This window comes from Dermacentor variabilis, chromosome 3, assembly GCF_050947875.1.
Source record: "Dermacentor variabilis isolate Ectoservices chromosome 3, ASM5094787v1, whole genome shotgun sequence".
NCBI lineage: Eukaryota > Metazoa > Arthropoda > Arachnida > Ixodida > Ixodidae > Dermacentor > Dermacentor variabilis.
In genome coordinates, this window is record NC_134570.1 from 242,254,627 (window position 1) to 242,274,164 (window position 19,538).

The 19,538-nt window shown below is 47.4% G+C and overlaps 2 protein-coding genes across 2 annotated transcripts in view; one reads left to right on the forward strand and one right to left on the reverse strand.

Moving 5' to 3' along the window:
* The window catches only part of slgA (proline dehydrogenase slgA), a 446,215-nt gene that overhangs the window by 123,216 nt on the left and 303,461 nt on the right, over window positions 1-19,538 (forward strand). The gene's annotated exons all lie outside the window — the stretch shown is intronic.
* On the reverse strand, window positions 119-1,449 carry LOC142576759 (carbohydrate sulfotransferase 11-like). The gene has a single exon (XM_075687038.1). The coding sequence runs from the start codon at window positions 1,447-1,449 to the stop codon at window positions 487-489; it is 963 nt and encodes a 320-aa protein (XP_075543153.1). The 3' UTR covers window positions 119-486.

Consider the following 19,538-nt stretch of genomic DNA (forward strand, 5'->3'; position numbering starts at 1 on the left):
CCACACGGTCGCCGTGCTCGAATTCCTGATGGATCATTTTTGGCGAAGCCTGTCGTGAGGTGGGATTCGTGCAGCGATGTGTCGACGCTGCAGCCCTTCCGAAACAAGCGTTTTCCGTTCAAGGAGCCAGACGGAACACGACAACGCCGACTAGAAATGCGTCCGCCGGGTGCTTTATTTAGTCACGTGTCTTCCCGCAAGGGATCGATCGGGAAAATGGATGGCCTCAGCGTCGTACGCGAATCAGACCTCGTGGTCGTTTCCCGTTCACTGCGTGGCCGTTATCGCGTCCTCGTTGCCATGGGAACGGCGGCGAGTCACTCTCTCATCCACCATGTCCACATGTCGACGACCGGCCATTGCGAATTTTGCCCGCCTATGTCGCACGAACAGCACCGTGTGACGTGCATTCGCCCCGTCAGGCGTTCGTATAGCCATCTCGGCGCGGCACAGCACTCGCTCCCTCGAGGAGGTCCAAGCGCGGCTTCACCCGAAGTGCGGGTAGCTCCTCTCGTAGCGGAACAGCGCCATGTCGGCGCGGTAGACGCGGCGCAGCCGGGCCATGAGCGGCCCACTCACGTTGCCGTAGTAGCGCTGCATGAGCGCCGCCGTCGGCTCGGACGAGTACGTGCGCCGGCGGCTGGGCAGCGCCACGCGGCCCTCGAGGCCCGCGCGGCGCAGCACGACCCGCGAGTCGCGCTCCAGTGTGTCGTACGAGCCGAGCACGTCGTAGCGCAGCTGGCACGGGAAGCACAGGTCGCCGAGCGGCCGCCAGTGCTCGTTGAAGGCGGCCGCGTGGTCGCCCAGCTCCAGCGAGGCCACGTAGCGCAGGAACTCGTCGAAGGTGACGCCGCGGCCCGTCTCCAGGGCCTGGCGCGAGGCATTGACGCCGCGCTGCTGGCGCACGATGTGGCGGCCGTAGCGCAGTGGGAAGTAGTCGCTCCACGCGCGCTCGAACTTGTTCCGGTAGGCGGACAGCAGCCGCTCGAGCGGGTGTCGCGCGAACAAGAACTTGAGGTGGGTGGCGAGTCGGCGGCGCTGCTCCTGGCGCCGCATCTGCGCCAGGCTGCGGAAGGCGCTCGGCTCGTGGCTCCGGTTGGCCGGTATGCGTGCGGGGTCCGGCCGGCTCGAGCGCAGTGCCAGCAGCACTCGGCGCCAGTTGGTCGAGGCCACCTTGGGCACGGCGCAGTAGAGCAGCGCGTGCTCGTCGTCCACCAGCAGGTGGTCGAGGCGGCCCTCCGGCAGGTCCTCCAAGGCGGCCGAGTCTCCCTGGGCGCGGCAGGCGGCGCGAAGCCGCCGCTGCCGGCGCCGCTGCTCGGCCGCGTCGTCGCCGTCGCGGTGCCCCGGGCCGACCGCCGCCGTGCCGCGCAGCAGCAGCAGGAGCGCGGCGAGCAGCAGTCCCGCCACGAGCGCGCCGAGCAGAGGCGCGAGCCTCCGGCGGCCCCGCATGGGTTCAACGGTCTGACCTCGCTCGACGATGGCGGGGCCGAGAAAACGGCGGCACTCTCCCCACCGCGAGGGTTGTGGGCGAGGAGGACCTGTCCGCTCCTTTGCGCGCCCGCTGTGCCCGGCGGCTGCTCGCAGAGGCGTGGTCGACGCGGGCCAACCTCCTGTTTCGTCGAACCGCCTGTTCGTCTTCGGCCAGACAGCGCGATTAATGATGCCGCAGCCCCGGCGACCTCGCATTAATTTTTGCCCCCGGACAGGCCGCCATTGGAATCTGAACCTGGCAACGTTTAACGTTAGAACGTTATCTAGTGAGGCGAGTCTAGCAGTGTTATTGGAGGAAATAGAGGGTAGTAAATGGGATATAATAGGGCTCAGTGAGGATAGGAGGACAAAAGAAGCATATACAGTGCTAAAAAGCGGGCACGTACTGTGCTACCGGGGCTTAGCGGAGACACGAGAACTAGGAGTCGGATTCCTGATTAATAAGGAAATAGCTGGTAACATACAGGAATTCTATAGCATTAACGAGAGGGTGGCAGGTCTTGTTGTGAAACTTAATAAGAGGTACAAATTGAAGGTGGTACAAGTCTATGCCCCTACATGCAGTCATGATGACCGGGAAGTCGAAAGCTTTTATGAACACGTGGAATCGGCGATGGGTAAAGTCAAACAAAATACACTATACTGATGGGCGACTTCAATGCCAGGGTAGGCAAGAAGCTGGCTGGAGACAAGTCAGTGGGGGAATATGGCATAGGCTCTAGGAATAGCAGAGGAGAGTTATTAGTAGAGTTTGCAGAACAGAATAATATGCGGATAATGAGTACCTTTTTCCGCCAGCGGGTTAGCCGAAAGTGGACGTGGAGGAACCCGAATGGTGATACTAGAAATGAAATCGACTTCATACTCTGCGCGAACCCTGGCATCATACAAGATGTAGACGTGCTCGGCAAGGTACGCTGCAGTGACCATAGGATGGTAAGAACTCGAATTAGCCTAGACTTGAGGAGGGAACGGAAGAAACTGGTACACAAGAAGCCAATCAATGAGTTAGCGGTAAGAGGGAAACTAGAGGAATTCCGGATCAAGCTACAGAACAGGTATTCGGCTTTAACTCAGGAAGAGGACCTTAGTGTTGAAGCAATGAACGACAATCTCATGGGCATCATTAAGGAGTGCGCAATAGAAGTCGGTGGTAACGCCGTTAAACAGGAAACCAGTAAGCTATCGCAGGAGACGAAAGGTCTGATCAAGAAACGCCAATGTACGAAAACCTCTAACCCTACAGCTAGAATAGAACTGGCAGAACTTTCCAAGCTAATCAACAAGCGTAAGACTGCGGACATCAGGAACTATAATATGGATAGAATTGAACAGGCTCTCACGAACGGAGGAAGCCTAAAAACAGTGAAGAAGAAACTAGGAATAGGCAAGAATCAGATGTGTGCGTTAAGAGACAAAGCCGGCAATATCGTTACTAATATGGATGAGATAGTTCAGGTGGCTGAGGAGTTCTATAGAGATTTATACAGTACCAGTGGCACCCACGACAATAGTGGAAGAGAGAATAGCCTAGAGGAATTCGAAATCCCGCAGGTAACGCCAGAAGAAATAAAGAAAGCCTGAGGAGCTATGCAAAGGGGGAAGGCAGCTGGGAAGGATCAGGTAACAGCAGATTTGTTGAACGATGGTGGTCAGATTGTTCTAGAGAAACTGGCCACCCTGTATACGCAATGCCTCATAACCTTGAGCGTACCGGAATCTTGGAAGAATGCTAACATGATCCTAATCCTTAAGAAAGGGGACGCCAAAGACTTGAAAAATTATAGACCGATCAGCTTACTGTCGGTTGCCTAAAAAGTATTTACTAAGGCAATCGCAAATAGAATCAGGAACACCTTAGACTTCTGTCAACCAAAGGACCAGGTAGGATTCCGTAAAGGCTACTCAACAATAGACCATATTCACACTATCAATCAAGTGATAGAGAAATGTGCAGAATATAACCAACCCTCATATATAGCTTTCATTGATTACGAGAAAGCGTTTGATTCAGTCGAAACCTCAGCAGTCATGGAGGCATTACGGAATCAGGGTGTAGATGAGCCATATGTAAAAATACTGGAAGATATCTATAGCGGCTCCACAGCCACCGTAGTCCTCCACAAAGAAAGCAACAAAATCCCAATAAAGAAAGGCGTCAGACAGGGAGATACGATCTCTCCAATGCTATTCACAGCATGTTTACAGGAGGTATTCAGAGACCTGGAGTGGGAAGAATTGGGGATTAAAGTTGATGGAGAATACCTTAGCAACTTGCGATTCGCTGATGATATTGCCTTGCTTAGTAACTCAGGAGACCAATTGCAATGCATGCTCACTGACCTGGAGAGGCAAAGCAGAAGGGTGGGTCTGAAAATTAATCTGCAGAAAACTAAAGTAATGTTTAATAGTCTCGGAAGAGAACAGCAGTTTACGATAGGTAGCGAGGCACTGGAAGTGGTAAGGGAATACATCTACTTAGGGCAGGTAGTGACCACGGATCCGGATCATGAGACTGAAATAACCAGAAGAATAAGAATGGGCTGGGGTGCGTTCGGCAGGCATTCTCAAATCATGAACAGCAGGTTGCCACTATCCCTCAGAAGGAAAGTGTGCAACAGCTGTGTGTTACCAGTACTCACATATGGGGCAGAAACCTGGAGGCTTACGAAAAGGGTTCTGCTGAAATTGAGGACGACGCAACGAGCTATGGAAAGAAGAATGATGGGTGTAACGTTAAGGGATGAGAAAAGAGCAGATTGGGTGAGACAACAAACGCGGGTAAGTGACATCTTAGTGGAAATCAAGAAAAAGAAATGGGCATGGGCCGGACATGTAATGAGGAGGGAAGATAACCGATGGTCATTAAAGGTTACGGACTGGATTCCAAGGGAAGGGAAGCGTAGCAGGGGGCGGCAGAAAGTTAGGTGGGCGGACGACATTAAGACGTTTGCAGGGATAACATGGCCACAATTAGTACATGACCGGGGTAGTTGGAGAAGTATGGGAGAGGCCTTTGCCCTGCAGTGGGCGTAACTAGGCTGATGATGATGATGATGATGATGATGATGATGATAATGATGATGATGAGCTGCACTGGGCGATTCGCCAGAGCGATGTCGAGAGCACATCTCTCGGTCTCTGCTCACGTTAACATTCGAATGCTGATGCGCTTCAGTCGAAAAAAAGAAAGCAAAGGAACGGCAGGCACTGCGACCGGCACATGTAGGACTGGGTTTCCATTTCGCCACTTAATGGTGACAGCTGTTGCCGTAACCGTCTGTCTCTACGACCTGATCGCGAGCGGCGAGTGGACGGATGTCGTTCATCTTGCTTTCATCATTCATCCGGCTTGACTGAGAGACATTTACTGCGCCCCACTTTCACAACCCTCCTTTAAAGGGCTCCTCACCACGCCCCGTAGCAAATTTTGGCTATACGCTGTAAGTTATAACGTGTCCTCTAGGGAGCGTTCTGCCGCCAAAATTTTTCAAATCGGCTCTTTAATAGCCGAGATAGAAATATTTCAGTGCCGCGACTCCATGATTTCAGCAGGCGGGCTCCACTGCCAAGCAAGATGCTCTCTCCACTCGCCCCGTCTAGCCAACGCAAGCGAAATTCCTTCCCTGCGTTCTCCCATACCGTAACTCGAGGATCGCGTGACGCATGCGTCACAGGCCCCGCCTTCATATTTTCTTTGCTCGCTTTTTTATTCGACGCTACGCACTTCCGCCGACGGCGTCGAGTCCGAGCTGTTTCGTTCGCGCAGCGCACGAAACAGCTCGGACGAAACAGCTCGCTGTGCACAAGGAAACATGACTAGCTGTATAATTCCGTGCTACCCGAATACTGAGGCAGAACAAGCGGATCGCAGAGCGTGATGAAGCGCTTGAACACGGATGAAAATGGCATAGTTTCGGTACCTGCGCACGTGACCGCACGACTGTGGGAACAAGTAGACGAAGCGGAAGTACATATCTCTTGCGTCGGTGCGAAGTACAAAAAAAGAACACACGCAGACATTCAGTTTGTGTCTGTTATTATTTCTCTAAACTTCAATTCGTAAATTCAAGCAACAGATCGCATAGATAACAGATGACTTGAATAATTATCGAAGTCACATGTCACCACGAGCGACGTCACACTGCGGACACGATTACGTAGACGCAGGGGCACGATGACGTCATCGTCCGGCATGGAGCGCGGCGGCCGCGAGTGAAGAGGGAAAGGGCGTTCGGATTGAAATTCCAGATCTTTCCGCGGCGCGTAGCGATGCAGCAGCTTCAACATGTTGCCTAAACGCTTCTTCGTGTTTGCACAGCTCCTTGATTTCTTCGCTGGTCATGCCGTTCGTCACCGGGGCATGGCGTGCCTTGCACCGGTTGAACACGCGGTTGTTGCCGGCAATTCGTCATGGTCCTGCCCTATCGTCCAGGCGTATGACTGGCGTAAATTTCCTGCGCACTTTCTTCATCTGGCAATTCTGCGCACTCCTGTGGATGCTCCTAGCGTGGCCACTCCGACAGGGGACGCCATCGGATCAGTGACGTCAAGCTTCATCAGTACAAAAGCTCCGTCGTTCTGGCGCCCCGACAGTAGGCAATGCAGCAGCAGCAGCTTCAGCATGTTGCCTAAACGCTTCTTCTTGTTTGCACAGGTACGCTACTTGAAAAACTCGTACTGTATCCGATTCGATAATCGATTCCTGCTGCTGCTGTGTTGCTCACACAGTCGTTTGCGTAGTAGGCTGACGACTGTAAAAAGCGCTTTGAGAGCTTTGTTACCGTTCAAAATGAGTCTTTTGGAATGTGGCGACGTTGAGTCAAACCCTGGCCTAACGGAACAGGAAATTTTGTCGCAACTTTTATCTGGCCAAAGTAGCATGACTGCTTCTATCCATGATGTACTGACTAAACAGAGTAAAATTGAAACAGATATCGCTGATTGAAAAGAACGCATGCTCAGCTTGGAAGCTCAACTTAGTACTTTACGTTTATTACAAACAGATGTTATTAATGTAAAAAAAACAGTAGCTGATTTGGAAAATAATGTCTCCAGCTTGCTATGCAAAGTCGATGAATTAGAAAACAGAGGTAGAAGAAACAATTTGATCGTGTATGGCCTAAATGAACAAGATGGGGAGACGAACGATAGTCTCTTGAATGTGATCAAAAAAGGTGTTTTCAAGGAAAGGCTTGGACTTACTATTGATAATGTAGAAAGATGTCACAGGCTAGGACAGAAAAAGGAAAAAGCACGCCCCGTGATTCTAAGATTCTTGGACTATCGCGATAAAGGTTCAGTGCTGAAAGAGGGCAAAAAGCTTAAAGGGACAACGCTTTCTATAACAGAGGACTTTTCTTTGAAAGTTCGGGAGATAAGAAAAAATTATGGCAAAGCTCGAAAGAAGAACGTGATGAGGGCTCCAAAGTTAAACTAGTTTTTGATAAATGCAGCATAGATGGTGAAATGTTTGTGTAGGATGTGGAAAAGGACAAGCGCTGTAAACTAAAAAGAAGGAGCAAATGACACGATAACCGTTGCCAATCGCCATTCACCATCTTAAACCTCAACTGCCGCAGCGTTGTAAACAAAGTAGAACAGCTTTAAGGCATCCTTTGCTCGCTTGACCCCGATATTGCCGTATCGACGGAAACTTGGTTAAATGAAGATATATGTGATAGCGAATTTGTACCGATAAACTACTGAATAATGTTCAAAGACCGCGACAGAAGAGGAGGAGGCGTAGCCATTCTTTCTAAACATTTCCTTCAAATTTTAAGAATGCCGGACACCTCGGCAGTAGAAAGCGTCTTCTGCAACTTTTGTATTAACAACGTCAAATGCATTCTTGGTGCCGTATACAGGCCCCCTAACTCGCCTGTCGCAAACTTGGAATGCTTAGGAGAATATATGTACACCCATATAAAACAAGCAGATAAACTAATCCTAACCGGCGATTTTAACTTGCCAAATGTCGACTGGAGCACATTCACGTCCCGCTCCACCACTAATATTGATAGTGAGATGATCGATATTGCTTTTAATTTTAACTTACTACAGGTAGTTAAGGATTTCACTAGAACCCACAAAGATTCAAATGCAGTTCTCGATCTATTTTTTGTGAGTGGAAATATACAACATGATGTCTCATGTATGGTCACAGATGGCATTTAAATCATCAAGCAGTGGTATTGTCGTTGCAATGAGCCCCTCGTAGTAAAATTGACAAGATTCAATATTACCCTAATTTTTCTCGTGCAGATGACGCGTCTGTAATTGATACACTAGCATTTCACCTGGACGACTTCAAAAATAACACAGCTAGCATGAATGATCTGTGGCTTCTATTTAAAGGCATTATATTCAACTGTATGCAAGAGTTTGTCCAAAAAATTGCGAGGAAGGCTACGCGTCGGAATCCTTGGATTTCCCGGGAGACGTTGCGCCAGCAACGCAGGCTTAAACGGCTTAAAATTCCGCAAAATTGAAAACTAGTTCGAATTTCGAAAGGGTCATTGAGGAAGCATCAAATAAATTAAAACAAATGATCATAAATGACAAACATAATTACTTTTTCCTAGTTTCATGAAAACGTCTCCAGGGAGATTCTGGAGGACGATGAGTCATTCTTCTTCCCTGTCCGATATGTTTATAATAGACGGTGAGAGTGTACACGATGAGCAGGTTGTATGTTCTGCTTTTAACAATCATTTCAGTAGTGTATTCACAACGGATGACGGTTGTCTGCCCTCTTTTTACATGGATATGCCTCCCATTCCCGATATTGTTATTTCTGAGAATGGTATACGTCACTTACTGTTAAAAATTGATGAAAAAAAAATCCCCCGGTCCAGATGGCATACCAAACACTTCCTTAAAACGTTATGCCGAGTGGTGTGCGAAATACTTGGAAATTTTATTTAGTAAATCGCTTCAGGATGGCATCCTTCCGGATGACTGAAAGACTGCAATAATCAAACCCTTACACAAATCGGGAAACAAGAATTGCATAAAAAACAATCGACCAATTTCCCTGACTTCAACAACATGCAAAATTTTTGAACACATAGTCTATAAGCATGTAATCGGTTTCCTATCGGTAAGCGTATTGGTAAGCGTATTGAGAAACGCTCAACACGGATTTCTGCAGGGCTTTGGCACAAACGCTCAGTTAGAAACAATCCAAGATTTTTCCAACACAGTAAATAATAGAAAACAAACCGACGCTATATTCATGGATTTCAGTAAAGCATTCGATGAAGTAGCCCACAGCAAATTACATTACAAATTAGGTTTTATACTTAGAAACGATAAGCTATATAAATGGATACAAGCGTACCTAACCAACCGTTTCCAATTCGTTAGGATAAACCAGACTTCTTCCACAACTTTACCTGTTGCCTCTGGCGTTCCCCAGGGATCCGTTCTGGGTCCTCTTTTATTCTTGCGTTATATAAATGACATTGGCAATAATCTATCTGTCAAAATTAAACTTTACGCGGATGACTGTATACTGTATGACGAAATTGACTCACCGCAAGATCAAATCAGGCTAAACAGTGACTTTGGCAAAATAGTTGCATGGTGCCATCAATGGCAAATGGCTGTTAACTATGAAAAAACCGTCTTTATGAGAATAACACTAAGAGAAAAGCCTCTTCTCTGCCACGATTTTGCCCAGAACACTTATATCTCCGAAGTATCTCACTATAAATATCTCGGTGTACGCATATCCCACAATCTTTCCTGGTCAAAACATACTCACATTGTAATGGCCGATTGTCTTCGCAAATTGTTCACCCTCGGACGGTCGCTGGAATTCTCCGCACCAACTGTCCGCCTCCCGGCATATAATACAATAGTTCGTCCTACTTTAGAATATGCGATAATCATTTGGGACCCCTACACAAAAACAAATATTGAGAAATTAGAAAGAATTCAAAAGAAAGCTGTCCGATTCATCTACAATTCTTACGGTCGAACTTCTATAACAGATCTCCTTAAACGTAGTGGCTTCTCTTCGATTACAGAACAAAATCGTGTTTCCCGATTAAAATTCTTTTTTCAATTAATGAATGGCCACTACCATATTGATACCTCACACATCTTAACACCTTTAACTGGTTATGCTACTCGTCATGAACACTCCCTAGCAGTAACCCCGTTAACATCGCACAACAACTGCTTCAAATACTCTTATTTTACAAGAACAATAGTTGATTGGAATAAACTTCCTGATAAAGTCGCTACACAAAATTCTTTATCCCGTTTTCAGGCGCACCTGCATTCATGAATCAACCGCACATACTTTATTTGCTCCTTCCTTCATGCATTTTGTCCTTTTGCGATTTCGAATTCAAGCGTCGGCATGATTGCTTGGACTCTATGTTTTTATGGATGTACTTGTATGTTCCCACCCTGCTGAGATCTTGTAAAAAATCGCAGTATCTATAAATAAATATAAATGGAGCGCGGCGGCCTTGAGTGAAGAGGGAAAAGGCGTTCGCACTGAAATTTCACGTCTTTCCGCGGCGCGTAGCGATGTAATGCTTTGCAGACGCGATTGTTATCGCACAATGTATGCCTAGCGCTTGTCAACTCAAAATGGCCAGACCTGGTGAGGGGCCCTTTGAGAACCTCCTTTAGTTTTAGACTAGGGGATGCAAGCGGCTTGCGTCCCCTAACCTGAAACTCTGCAACATTGCTGTCGCGTGCTGCGGAGCGATTCGGAGAGGTTTTAGCTCGCGTTTTGTGAAATTTACGCAGTGTCCGTTCGTGCAAGGTCGTCAGGCAACAACTGTGTAGCCCTTCGGTGCATCGGTAACTACAATATGTGTAAATATCTCATGGAAGCGCAAACATGTGACGCGTATCATCAGCCGTGGTGTGTATGTGTTCTGAACTATTTTGGGTGTATCTCTTTGAATCCAACGAAGAGAACCGGCGTCTGTGTATTGCGAGGAAACGCAAAATCTGCTGACAATCTGATCGCTTGGCGTAGGAAATAAAACATATGAGCGCAAGCTCATGTACGGCCAAGCTATGGCAACAGCTGAGCGCCAGGCGCTATCAAATATTTGAGATACACCGGCATCGGTCTCATGCATTTCAAGTCTAGTAGACTTGAAATCACTATATGTCTACGCTAGCCTCCTGTATGAGGCCGATGGGGCTGCTCAACACAGCGATCACTGCGGTTGGTCAACCAGCATTATGTATGTGCTTCGGCATTGCCTTTTTTTTTTTTGCCCTGTAAAGCCGTAATGTCCGTAAAGATCGCATAAGAAGACGGCTATTTGTGAGGACAAAATTTTCTTAATTGCGTCGTAGAGAACGGGACGAACAAAACGAAAAAAAAAAATCGGATGTCATCCTTCTTGTCGAAAAAAAAAATAGAGAAAACAGGCCAACGCCGCAATGGGACCACGCATGGTTACGCCGCACAACTTTTATAGATCTCTAAACGTCGATGCCGCGTGCTTGGACATGCGTTATATAGAACACGTATCTGTAATCTAGCACCTACCACTGCTTAGGACGCTCGCGCAGTTCGTAAACGGTTCCTTTGCTGAACAAGTTTGATGCACGCTGTGAAGTATGCTGCTTTTTAACCAAAACTATTTTATTCATAAGTGGAAACCTCGTCCACCGAACCAAGTAGTCACGAAATGTAATCTACAGCTAACAGTTTGAACGCTTGTCACATTATAACAGCACAGCTCAGGACTATCGTAGCAGAACGGTACCCGGGCTGTTACGATCGTCGCGTATGTTTCATTGCTCCTAAACCGCAGCTTAGAACAATGCAGCAACATTTGTGAATGGAACTTTCAGAAATGGAGCTCCGAGGCCAGCCTCGGACACGCGCGCCTACGCGCACACATCGCGCTGCGTCCGCCTCAACGCCAGCAGAAAGTCCGGCCACACCGACGTCTCGCAGAACCACGTAGCCACGCCACACTAAAAAGACCGCGCAAAAACAAACACCAAGCCTGTGCCCTGTCGCAGGTGGGCATTCCGATGGCCGCCGCAAGGTCTCCGGGTCCGGTTTGCCGCACTTGAATGTACAGCTTTTGGCACCAGCTCTTCGCACAATCGGCGCGTCCTTTCAAGGACGGCCTTCCAGCCGACATTTAAGTATAAGCCCCATGCAAGCGATCTTATATTTAGGTCCTTATATTTGCACGTATAAAAATGCAATCGTTAGCTCGTTCCGTGCGAGAATCGGAAGTACTTGAGTTAAGTACATCCAGTTCCGGCTTCGTGCTATTGGCTAGTCGCTCATAGCACTTTCGGTCGACGAACGACGAATTCTAGATTTGCAGAACCGAGCGATCGCGCGACAAGACCGAGCGATCTGTTCGCGCGACGGCCCGATCCGTCGCTCGAAGCTGTCGCGCACAAAATCGCGTTCAGTATAAACCCCATGCAAGCGATCTTGCGCGCGATAGCGACAAGCGACGCGATGGAGATGGCTGTCGCGTTCGCTCGTCACCCAGAAGTCAAACTCCAAGCGAGCGACCGCTTCGTGCGACGGCTCTCCAGTGTTGCCGGTATTAGGGGATCGAGTTAGCGCCAAACCTGGCGTGGCACTTGATATAATTATTTAAGTTGATTTGTTTGGCTGTACAAAACAGCATAAAGTATTTCTGAATGGTCTTGCAGTAAGTTTCTTTTCGTTTACATACCAAAATTCGGTAGTTCGCTCGTTCCGCTTGTGTACTGAGAAGCGCGCACTTGAGCAAGTCGGTAGTACGTCACAAATGTACATCCCGTTCCGGCTGCCTACTATCTAGATTTGCAGAACCGAGCGATCAGTTCGCGCGACGGCCCGATCCGTCCCTCCAAGCCGTCGCTCGTCGCTGTCGCGCACAAAATCGCGCTCATGGGGTTTAACCTTCAGCCCGCTTCGAGCGGCCGCTTAGTTTTCCAGGAAAGTGTGAAGCACATAGTAAACTGATCGCACCCGCCATGGTAGTACGAGGTCGCGGGATCGAATCCTGGCCGCATTTCGATGGGGCGAAATGCAAAAACGCCCGGGTCCCTGCATTGGGGCACGTTACGAAACCCCAGGTGGTCACAACTCATCCCGAGTCCTCCACTATAGCGTGTATCATAATAAAATCGTGGTTTTGGTACGTAAAAACCCATCATTCAGTTCAGTAAACTAATCACTTCCGTCTAGAACGCCAGTGCTATCCTGTCTCCGTACTCCTCTGCTGCTGAGAAAGCTCCCGGCCTGCACTTTGGGTTGGCGTTTACCTCATTTTGTGTTGGTGGTGTCCCAAGCATGCTTGATTTAGTTTCATATGCGGGGATTAATAAAGGTTTCGCTTCTTCATAGGAAGGCTAGTTGCATTTGTTTAATTTATGTACATTGCCAGGCGTATCGGACAGTGCTGTATTTTCGCTTTTGTCTTTGAAAATGAAGAGGCCTCTTGTAGTATACACACATACGGTCACAACCTGTAACGGAAGGAGTCGGTTTTCGTGACCTAGCAAGAGCGCACTGCAGCGAGTGCTAGGCGCCGCGGTCTCACTCGTTCAAATTCGTAATTTTCGTTTGGGTAATGCCCACGCGCCAACAGGAAGCCCGTCTCCTACGAATGTAGCCAATTTCCAAGTCAGTGCAATGAGTGCGTTGCTTATTTTTTGACGACGCGTTATTACCGGCGATGGCAGGCATCGGCAAACCTGTTACAAGCACTGTTGTGACAAACCTGATCGCTCGGCGGAGCGTCCCGAGAACGGCGTGCTTTGCGAGGGCCACGCGCTTCGTGGGCCGTTCCCGTCAGCCTCCGCGCGGCCAGACTGCTTGCTGTCATTGCCGGGACGGTTGCGTACTCGGCATCAACGTCCTCAGCGTGGATAAGTTGGACGACGGCATGGGCCAGCTACCTTCGAATTCATGCCGGACTCCAATCTTGACAACGGATCACGAGCGATGGGATTGAGCCCCCAATCCTGACAGCGTAACGTACTTAGCGGACCTGTCAAGTTTTTAAGCGCCGACGTTTCCAAAAGATGAAAACGATGTTGCAAGCTACGTTTTCATCCCACATTTCTCCTCTCGCGTACGTGTGCCGGTCGGACACGCTCGGGTGAGCAAACACTGCCCAGCAAACAACCGACGCGACCTCGGGGAGGCGACCACGTAACGGTGCCAGGAGTGAGTGAATAAAGTTGACACTCACTCACTCACTCACTCACTCAAGTCCGTAGCAATTGCTACCAACTTTCCCGAGTTCCGGACCAGGACGAATTTTTCAACTATGAGGCTTCTCTTTCGAGAAACCCGTATGGGTTTCCTTTGTAGCAATTGCTACGAACGGGTGGATGTCTAATTTTCCCTTTATTTTATAAATGGAAAATAAAGGGATTTTCCCTTAATTTTATAAACCACACCCATACGACAGTCAGTAAAACTGTTGTTCTTATTGTGCTTCACTGGGCAAATATCTGTTCGTTTTTTTTGCCTTTTACCCGTTCCTTTTTATTCTGTACGGCAGCACGTATCTTACCTAGCTTATTGGGAGCAGCGAAAGCAACATTAACATCATACCTACTTGCAACTTCTTTAAGGCTGTGCGACACTGAATGAATATACGGAATAGCCACCACTCTTTTTTACTCTTAGCCACTACACCCTTTATCTTGTACTTGGCAATGTGCTTGGAACTTGTTGCAATGTTTTTATTTCTATTGATGCATTGCTACCTCGCTCTTATCAAATGGTATTTTATGCGGCGTCACGTGTTCACTTGTGTGCCCTGTATGTAATTGTTGCTGTTTTGCGTCTTTTCCCCGAAGTATCCCTCGAAGCATTGTATTGCTTGATCTGTTCATTTTTCCTGTATTGTACTTTCTAGTATTAGTGCCTCACGTTAATTTTCCTCGTGTTTTTTTCCTTGAAATGTGCCTTTGTGGCATTTTATCACTTGAGGTTTTTTTCCCTTTTCATGTTTTCATCTTTCTAGTAATGTTGAGCCCTGCATTGGGACGTATCTTTTGCACCAGACGTCAACAGAAGGCTGCATAGTCTTTTTTTATGCCTTTGATTTTGTGACCCCCCTTACACAATGCCCGGGCCTGTAAGGTATCTTAAATAAATATGTGGGCGAGTAAAGATCGGAGCAAGGAACACGTAGGCAATTCTTGCTTGCACGCACGTGTTTCTCTATTTAACGATGACTTGGGTCAGAACGAGTGAAATTTAAATGATGAGACTTGATTCGACGTAGTTTTCGCTCGTTCTGTCATTGTGCGCGCTCCCCTTTTCATCCGGGCACTCGCGTCGATTCTCCTCTGAGCGCCAGTGGTGACCTGCGTTGCGGAGGTTTGGGACGGCGTCTCTCTGCGCGCCTTGCACTTGATCCGCTGTGCCCGATCCGAATGTTGCGTCTCTGACCGCGACGAACCCCGGCAGGGCGTCGCGTCGCTTACCCACGCGCTGTCGCAGTCGAAGCTACGCGAATTGTTTTGCAGGTGGCGCAGACGAGCTCGGACGTGGCCGTACAGTGCGCGCGTGTCTAAACGCACGGTCCGGTCGCGCTCTTGCTTCGGCAGCCGCGAGGGATGTTTTTTATGCGAAGGATATTACTAGAGCTCAACCCAGCTCCTCAGGCGCGGCGGTGTCGCCTTCAATGACCTTTGACCCCATGCCATACCACGTGACACCGTGACGTCACGACAGAGGAGAAACGGGGCTCCAACTCGCGCCGTCGCTCGCGGCGTCGCCTTCAAGGCTGACCACGTGACACCGTGACGTCACGACAGAGGAGAAACGGGGCTCCAACTCGCGCCGTCGCTCGCAGCGTCGCGGCGGTATATAAGCAGCTGCGCTTGTTTCTAGGTGGCTTTGGCTCAACTCTTGCAAGATGGGCTGGGTGGGAATCGAACCAGGGTCTCCGGAGTGTGAAGCCTGTTTCACATGCTGCGACTGCAACGACGAAAATCGGTGCTGTCGCACGCGTCGCAATGCGATTTTTAGAGGGCTCATTTCACATGATTGCGATTTCAACAATGCGACTGGTGCGACGCCCAGGGTTGCTTACTGCCAGGTTTCGTGGCACACGCTGCATAATTACTTTATTGTAGTGAATAAAACGTTTACACTATAATATTACTGACTTATCTTGATTAGAAGCAAATAATATGTACGTTTACTAATTTAAAACCGTTAGTTAAGATTTGTCTTGGAGTGCGCGACGGCGGTTTCTGTAGTTCAGTGCGACATCGCGCACGTAAACAGCTGCTGTACACAGGTGGTTCAGCGATTCTTTATTCTATGGTTCAGCGCTGTGTGTTGTCTTATCTACCTTCTATGACCGTTTTGTTTTGCCTGCGCTACAACAATCTACAAGATGACCTATCGACAAGTTCATATAGCTGCCCTCACCGTATATGCAGTATTCGGAATTCGGCTGCCACGAAGTTGTCGTGTCAGCCCAACAAGATCCTCGCGCTACCCGTGCTAGGCGTCAGCTTCTGGAGAAATAATGCGTGTGTATTGCCCGTCATTGCGCATATGTGGTGCCTGCTCCTAGCCATATTCTTACGCCAAACGCATCAAGAAGCACCAACCCGAACGCCCGCGTGTGCCCCTGAACGAAGCCTCAAACGATGTGTGTGATGAAAATTGTGTTGTGAAATTCAACCTTAGCGCTAGCCTGGTTCGTCCATCGCCGTGCTTGCGCTGCGAATATATATATGGGAGCCCTCTATAAATATTTCTAAAGGCGCAAAAGCCGACGCATCAAATGTTTCGAGCAGTTACCGTCACTTTTGTAGAAACCTGTACGTTGTAACATAGCATTCTGAAAGACACGCTTCTCGTCCACTTTGTTGTCCCGTGTCTCGCGCTGGTAGTATACTCGGAACTTCTAACAAGAAGACCGTATCAATACGCGCTATTCATAATGCAGGATCGTAGGCCCACGGCAGGCCCACTTGCCATAGAATTTTTCAGCTTTCTGCTCAGCCTAGCACGCCTCTCACGGTTAGCCTGTTCTGTGGAAATAAATATTATTATTATATTATTAATGTTATTAGATATTATAGTTTCTTCACTGTAATTTATAGCAATCTTCCAGATTTCTTAAGCTAGTCATGCATTTAACCTGTATTAGATCAACATTGTTATGACATGCTTATGGGAGTCATTTCAAACTAGATTGCTCAGCCAGAGAAAGTACAAATGCAAGCCTTAATGTTTGTTCCAATTTAGTATTCCTAAACAGATTACATTGGCAGAATTTTATGCCTGCTTGCATTTCCTGCAATTCAATGTTCAGAGCTGGAAAAACTGATTCCTTTTCTTGCTGTCGAAAGGCTGCTTCAATGTCGATAGCAAGCTATAATTATTCATTTCGAAAGTGTTAAGCAATGACTATATGTCTAAGCTTATCAATGCGTTTTTGTTCCACGAACACAATCAAGTTTTCTCTCTCCGTCTCATTGACAGCCATGGAATGAAACCGTTCACTTTCATAAGTACCAGGATGCAAACATTCTGGAGTTTGTCCTGAGCATTCGTCTGCATCCTATAGTGTGCATGTTTGTATCAAGTTCTGGTGTTACAATCCATAGTAATTAACTATAGTGCAACAGAAATACGATGGACAGGAACGAAGTGAACACACAGAGCGCTTCGTTCTTGTCTGTTGTCAATCTGTTGCACTTTAGTTGATAATGAATACACACAAACTCATCTAGTTTTCAGTTATTATGTCGGGCTTATAAGCCCGCTTGTGTCCTGGAATATCTGCACAGCTATGTATCCTGTAATTTAATTTCTGGCCATGTGCTTGCAAGTCGCGTGTCAATCTCCTGATTTTCCTGACAATCTTGTGTGATGTGCAGGCCCAAATAGTTTCTGGTGAATCCATGCAGGGTGTTGTGCAGGGTGTAATCTGCACTACAAGTGCTGCTTTGATTGCTTTCAGTTCAGCTTTTCTAGGTGTAGGATGACCTGGAATGGTACTCACTTATATGGGGTTTAGCTCTATGTAGTGTCATACTACTGTTACACTGCTATTGCCATGCCATATGTGCCTTATGTTTGCTTGCATCTTCATGATTAGCAACCTCCTCTGTGTGTTTGGTAGTTGCATATAGTCTCCTGGCCTAAGTGTTTGCCCCCATATTCCACGGTATGGGCCTGTTGTGTTTCAAGTTCAGGCACTCCCGAGGTTGTGTTTCTGAAAGGAGGGGTAGTCGTCTTTGCATCTCATATGCTAGCTGGCATAGTATCTTGGGACGAGGTTCTGAGCTCTTGAGACAAAGAATTTGTGCTGCAGGCTGCAACTCTACTGTTTGTTCGTTAGCTCTTTCTCATAGAGGTCTTCAAGCATGGTAAAGTTGGAAATACCTGTTATTACTACCCGATGCCTGTATTCGATGAGTTGTCTTTTTTGTGTGCTGCTGGTAATTCATACCATACCACACCTTGGACACAAGCACAGCATCTGCGATTTTCTATAGTATCCACTTGTCCACCCCCATTATTTCGAGATTATTCTTTTCACCAGGTGTGGAAGTTGCGTCGAGGCATTGCATAATTGTTACATCCACGTGCTGGCTCTGCCGTTATGGGCTTACACTAGCTGAGGATTTGTGGATGTTGGCTTGTGGGCATATTTGTCCAGCTATGTGGATCACAATGTGCAATCTGGGGTAGTTCTTGATGCTAGTCTTTCTTTTTTTTCTTACGTTGATATGAGCTGACTTATCAGAAAGCGAGAGGCCAGACTGGCCAAGAAAGTCTGCAGTGTTGTCGAGGGCTTGTTGCATCATTCTTGATTTCTGTATAAGATAGCTTTCCCATAGACTGTAATACACCATAGGCTGTAGTGTTTCTTGCCCGTGTTGTTGGTGTGTGTGGGCCGAATGTACCTCCAACTCTCACCTGGAATTTTCTGCCTTTCAGAAAGTTACTGTTTGAGTGCTCTACCAGAAATGTTTTTGCTCATCGTTCCTCTTATTAGAGTAGCACGAGGTACTGCTGTTAAAAGCCTCTTCACTCTCTTAATTCTTTCATAAGCGGTATTACACAATGTCCTGCAATAAAGTTTCTGCTGCTTATGGCCCACTCATATCTGCCAGAAGGGACAACTCTTGAAAAAGGTTTTCTTTGTGCTATGTGTGCAACATATATGTAGTATGAGCATTCATGCCTTGACATTATACATCTGTAGAACCAGCTTCCTGACAGAGTACTTGCTATACCTGATCATGCTTATTTGTGCAGTGCTGTTCAACAATACATATTGATGCAATGAATATTTACACACTCGAATTATCACGAAACATGGTTGTTTTACAATTCTGCCCTTTGCTTTCTATTGGTGTTAGATTTTGCATAAGCATGCCCCCCTATGCAATAGTATTTTGAAGTTTAAGGGTTCAATAAAAGGTGATGAACTAAGTCTAAGTGCAAGAGCTTTTTTTTTTCACCTATGACTCCCATCGAAATGCAACTTCCATGGCTGGCAAAACAACCCCTCGCCTTGTGTTAGCAGCAGAATGCTATAGCCACAGTGGCAGGTGAACAAATTGAAGAACAATATTTCTGTCTATGATTCTTTTTCTTGCCTGTATCTAAGTAAAGTTTGGAATAAGTTTGTCATTGCAAAAAAGCCCAGTTTGTGTTCGTTTATTGAATAAACCACATATCGTGTACAGTTGAAATGCAGAAACTTGTTCTAAAATCCTCGGGTTATATATGTTCTTGCAAGTAGCATGGTGTTTAATTACTTATAAAGATAGTAATCGCAGCCGATATCGTTATATGGTTTTACACACTAATATATGTGATCACAAACTTATTAGAAACTTACTAGAAACATGTAAGGCATGAATGTTTCTGCACACTTCATCAGCCGTGAACGTGCAAGAACTGCTTGTACTGGCTGACTTCACTGCACAGTTTTGATTTACTTTTCTTCAGCGTGTCGTTTTATACTGTTTTATCCCCACAAGAACAGGCTGTTTGCCTGCTTTTTGCATTGTTGCACGAGTTCTACATAACTGTGCAGGAGGGTACG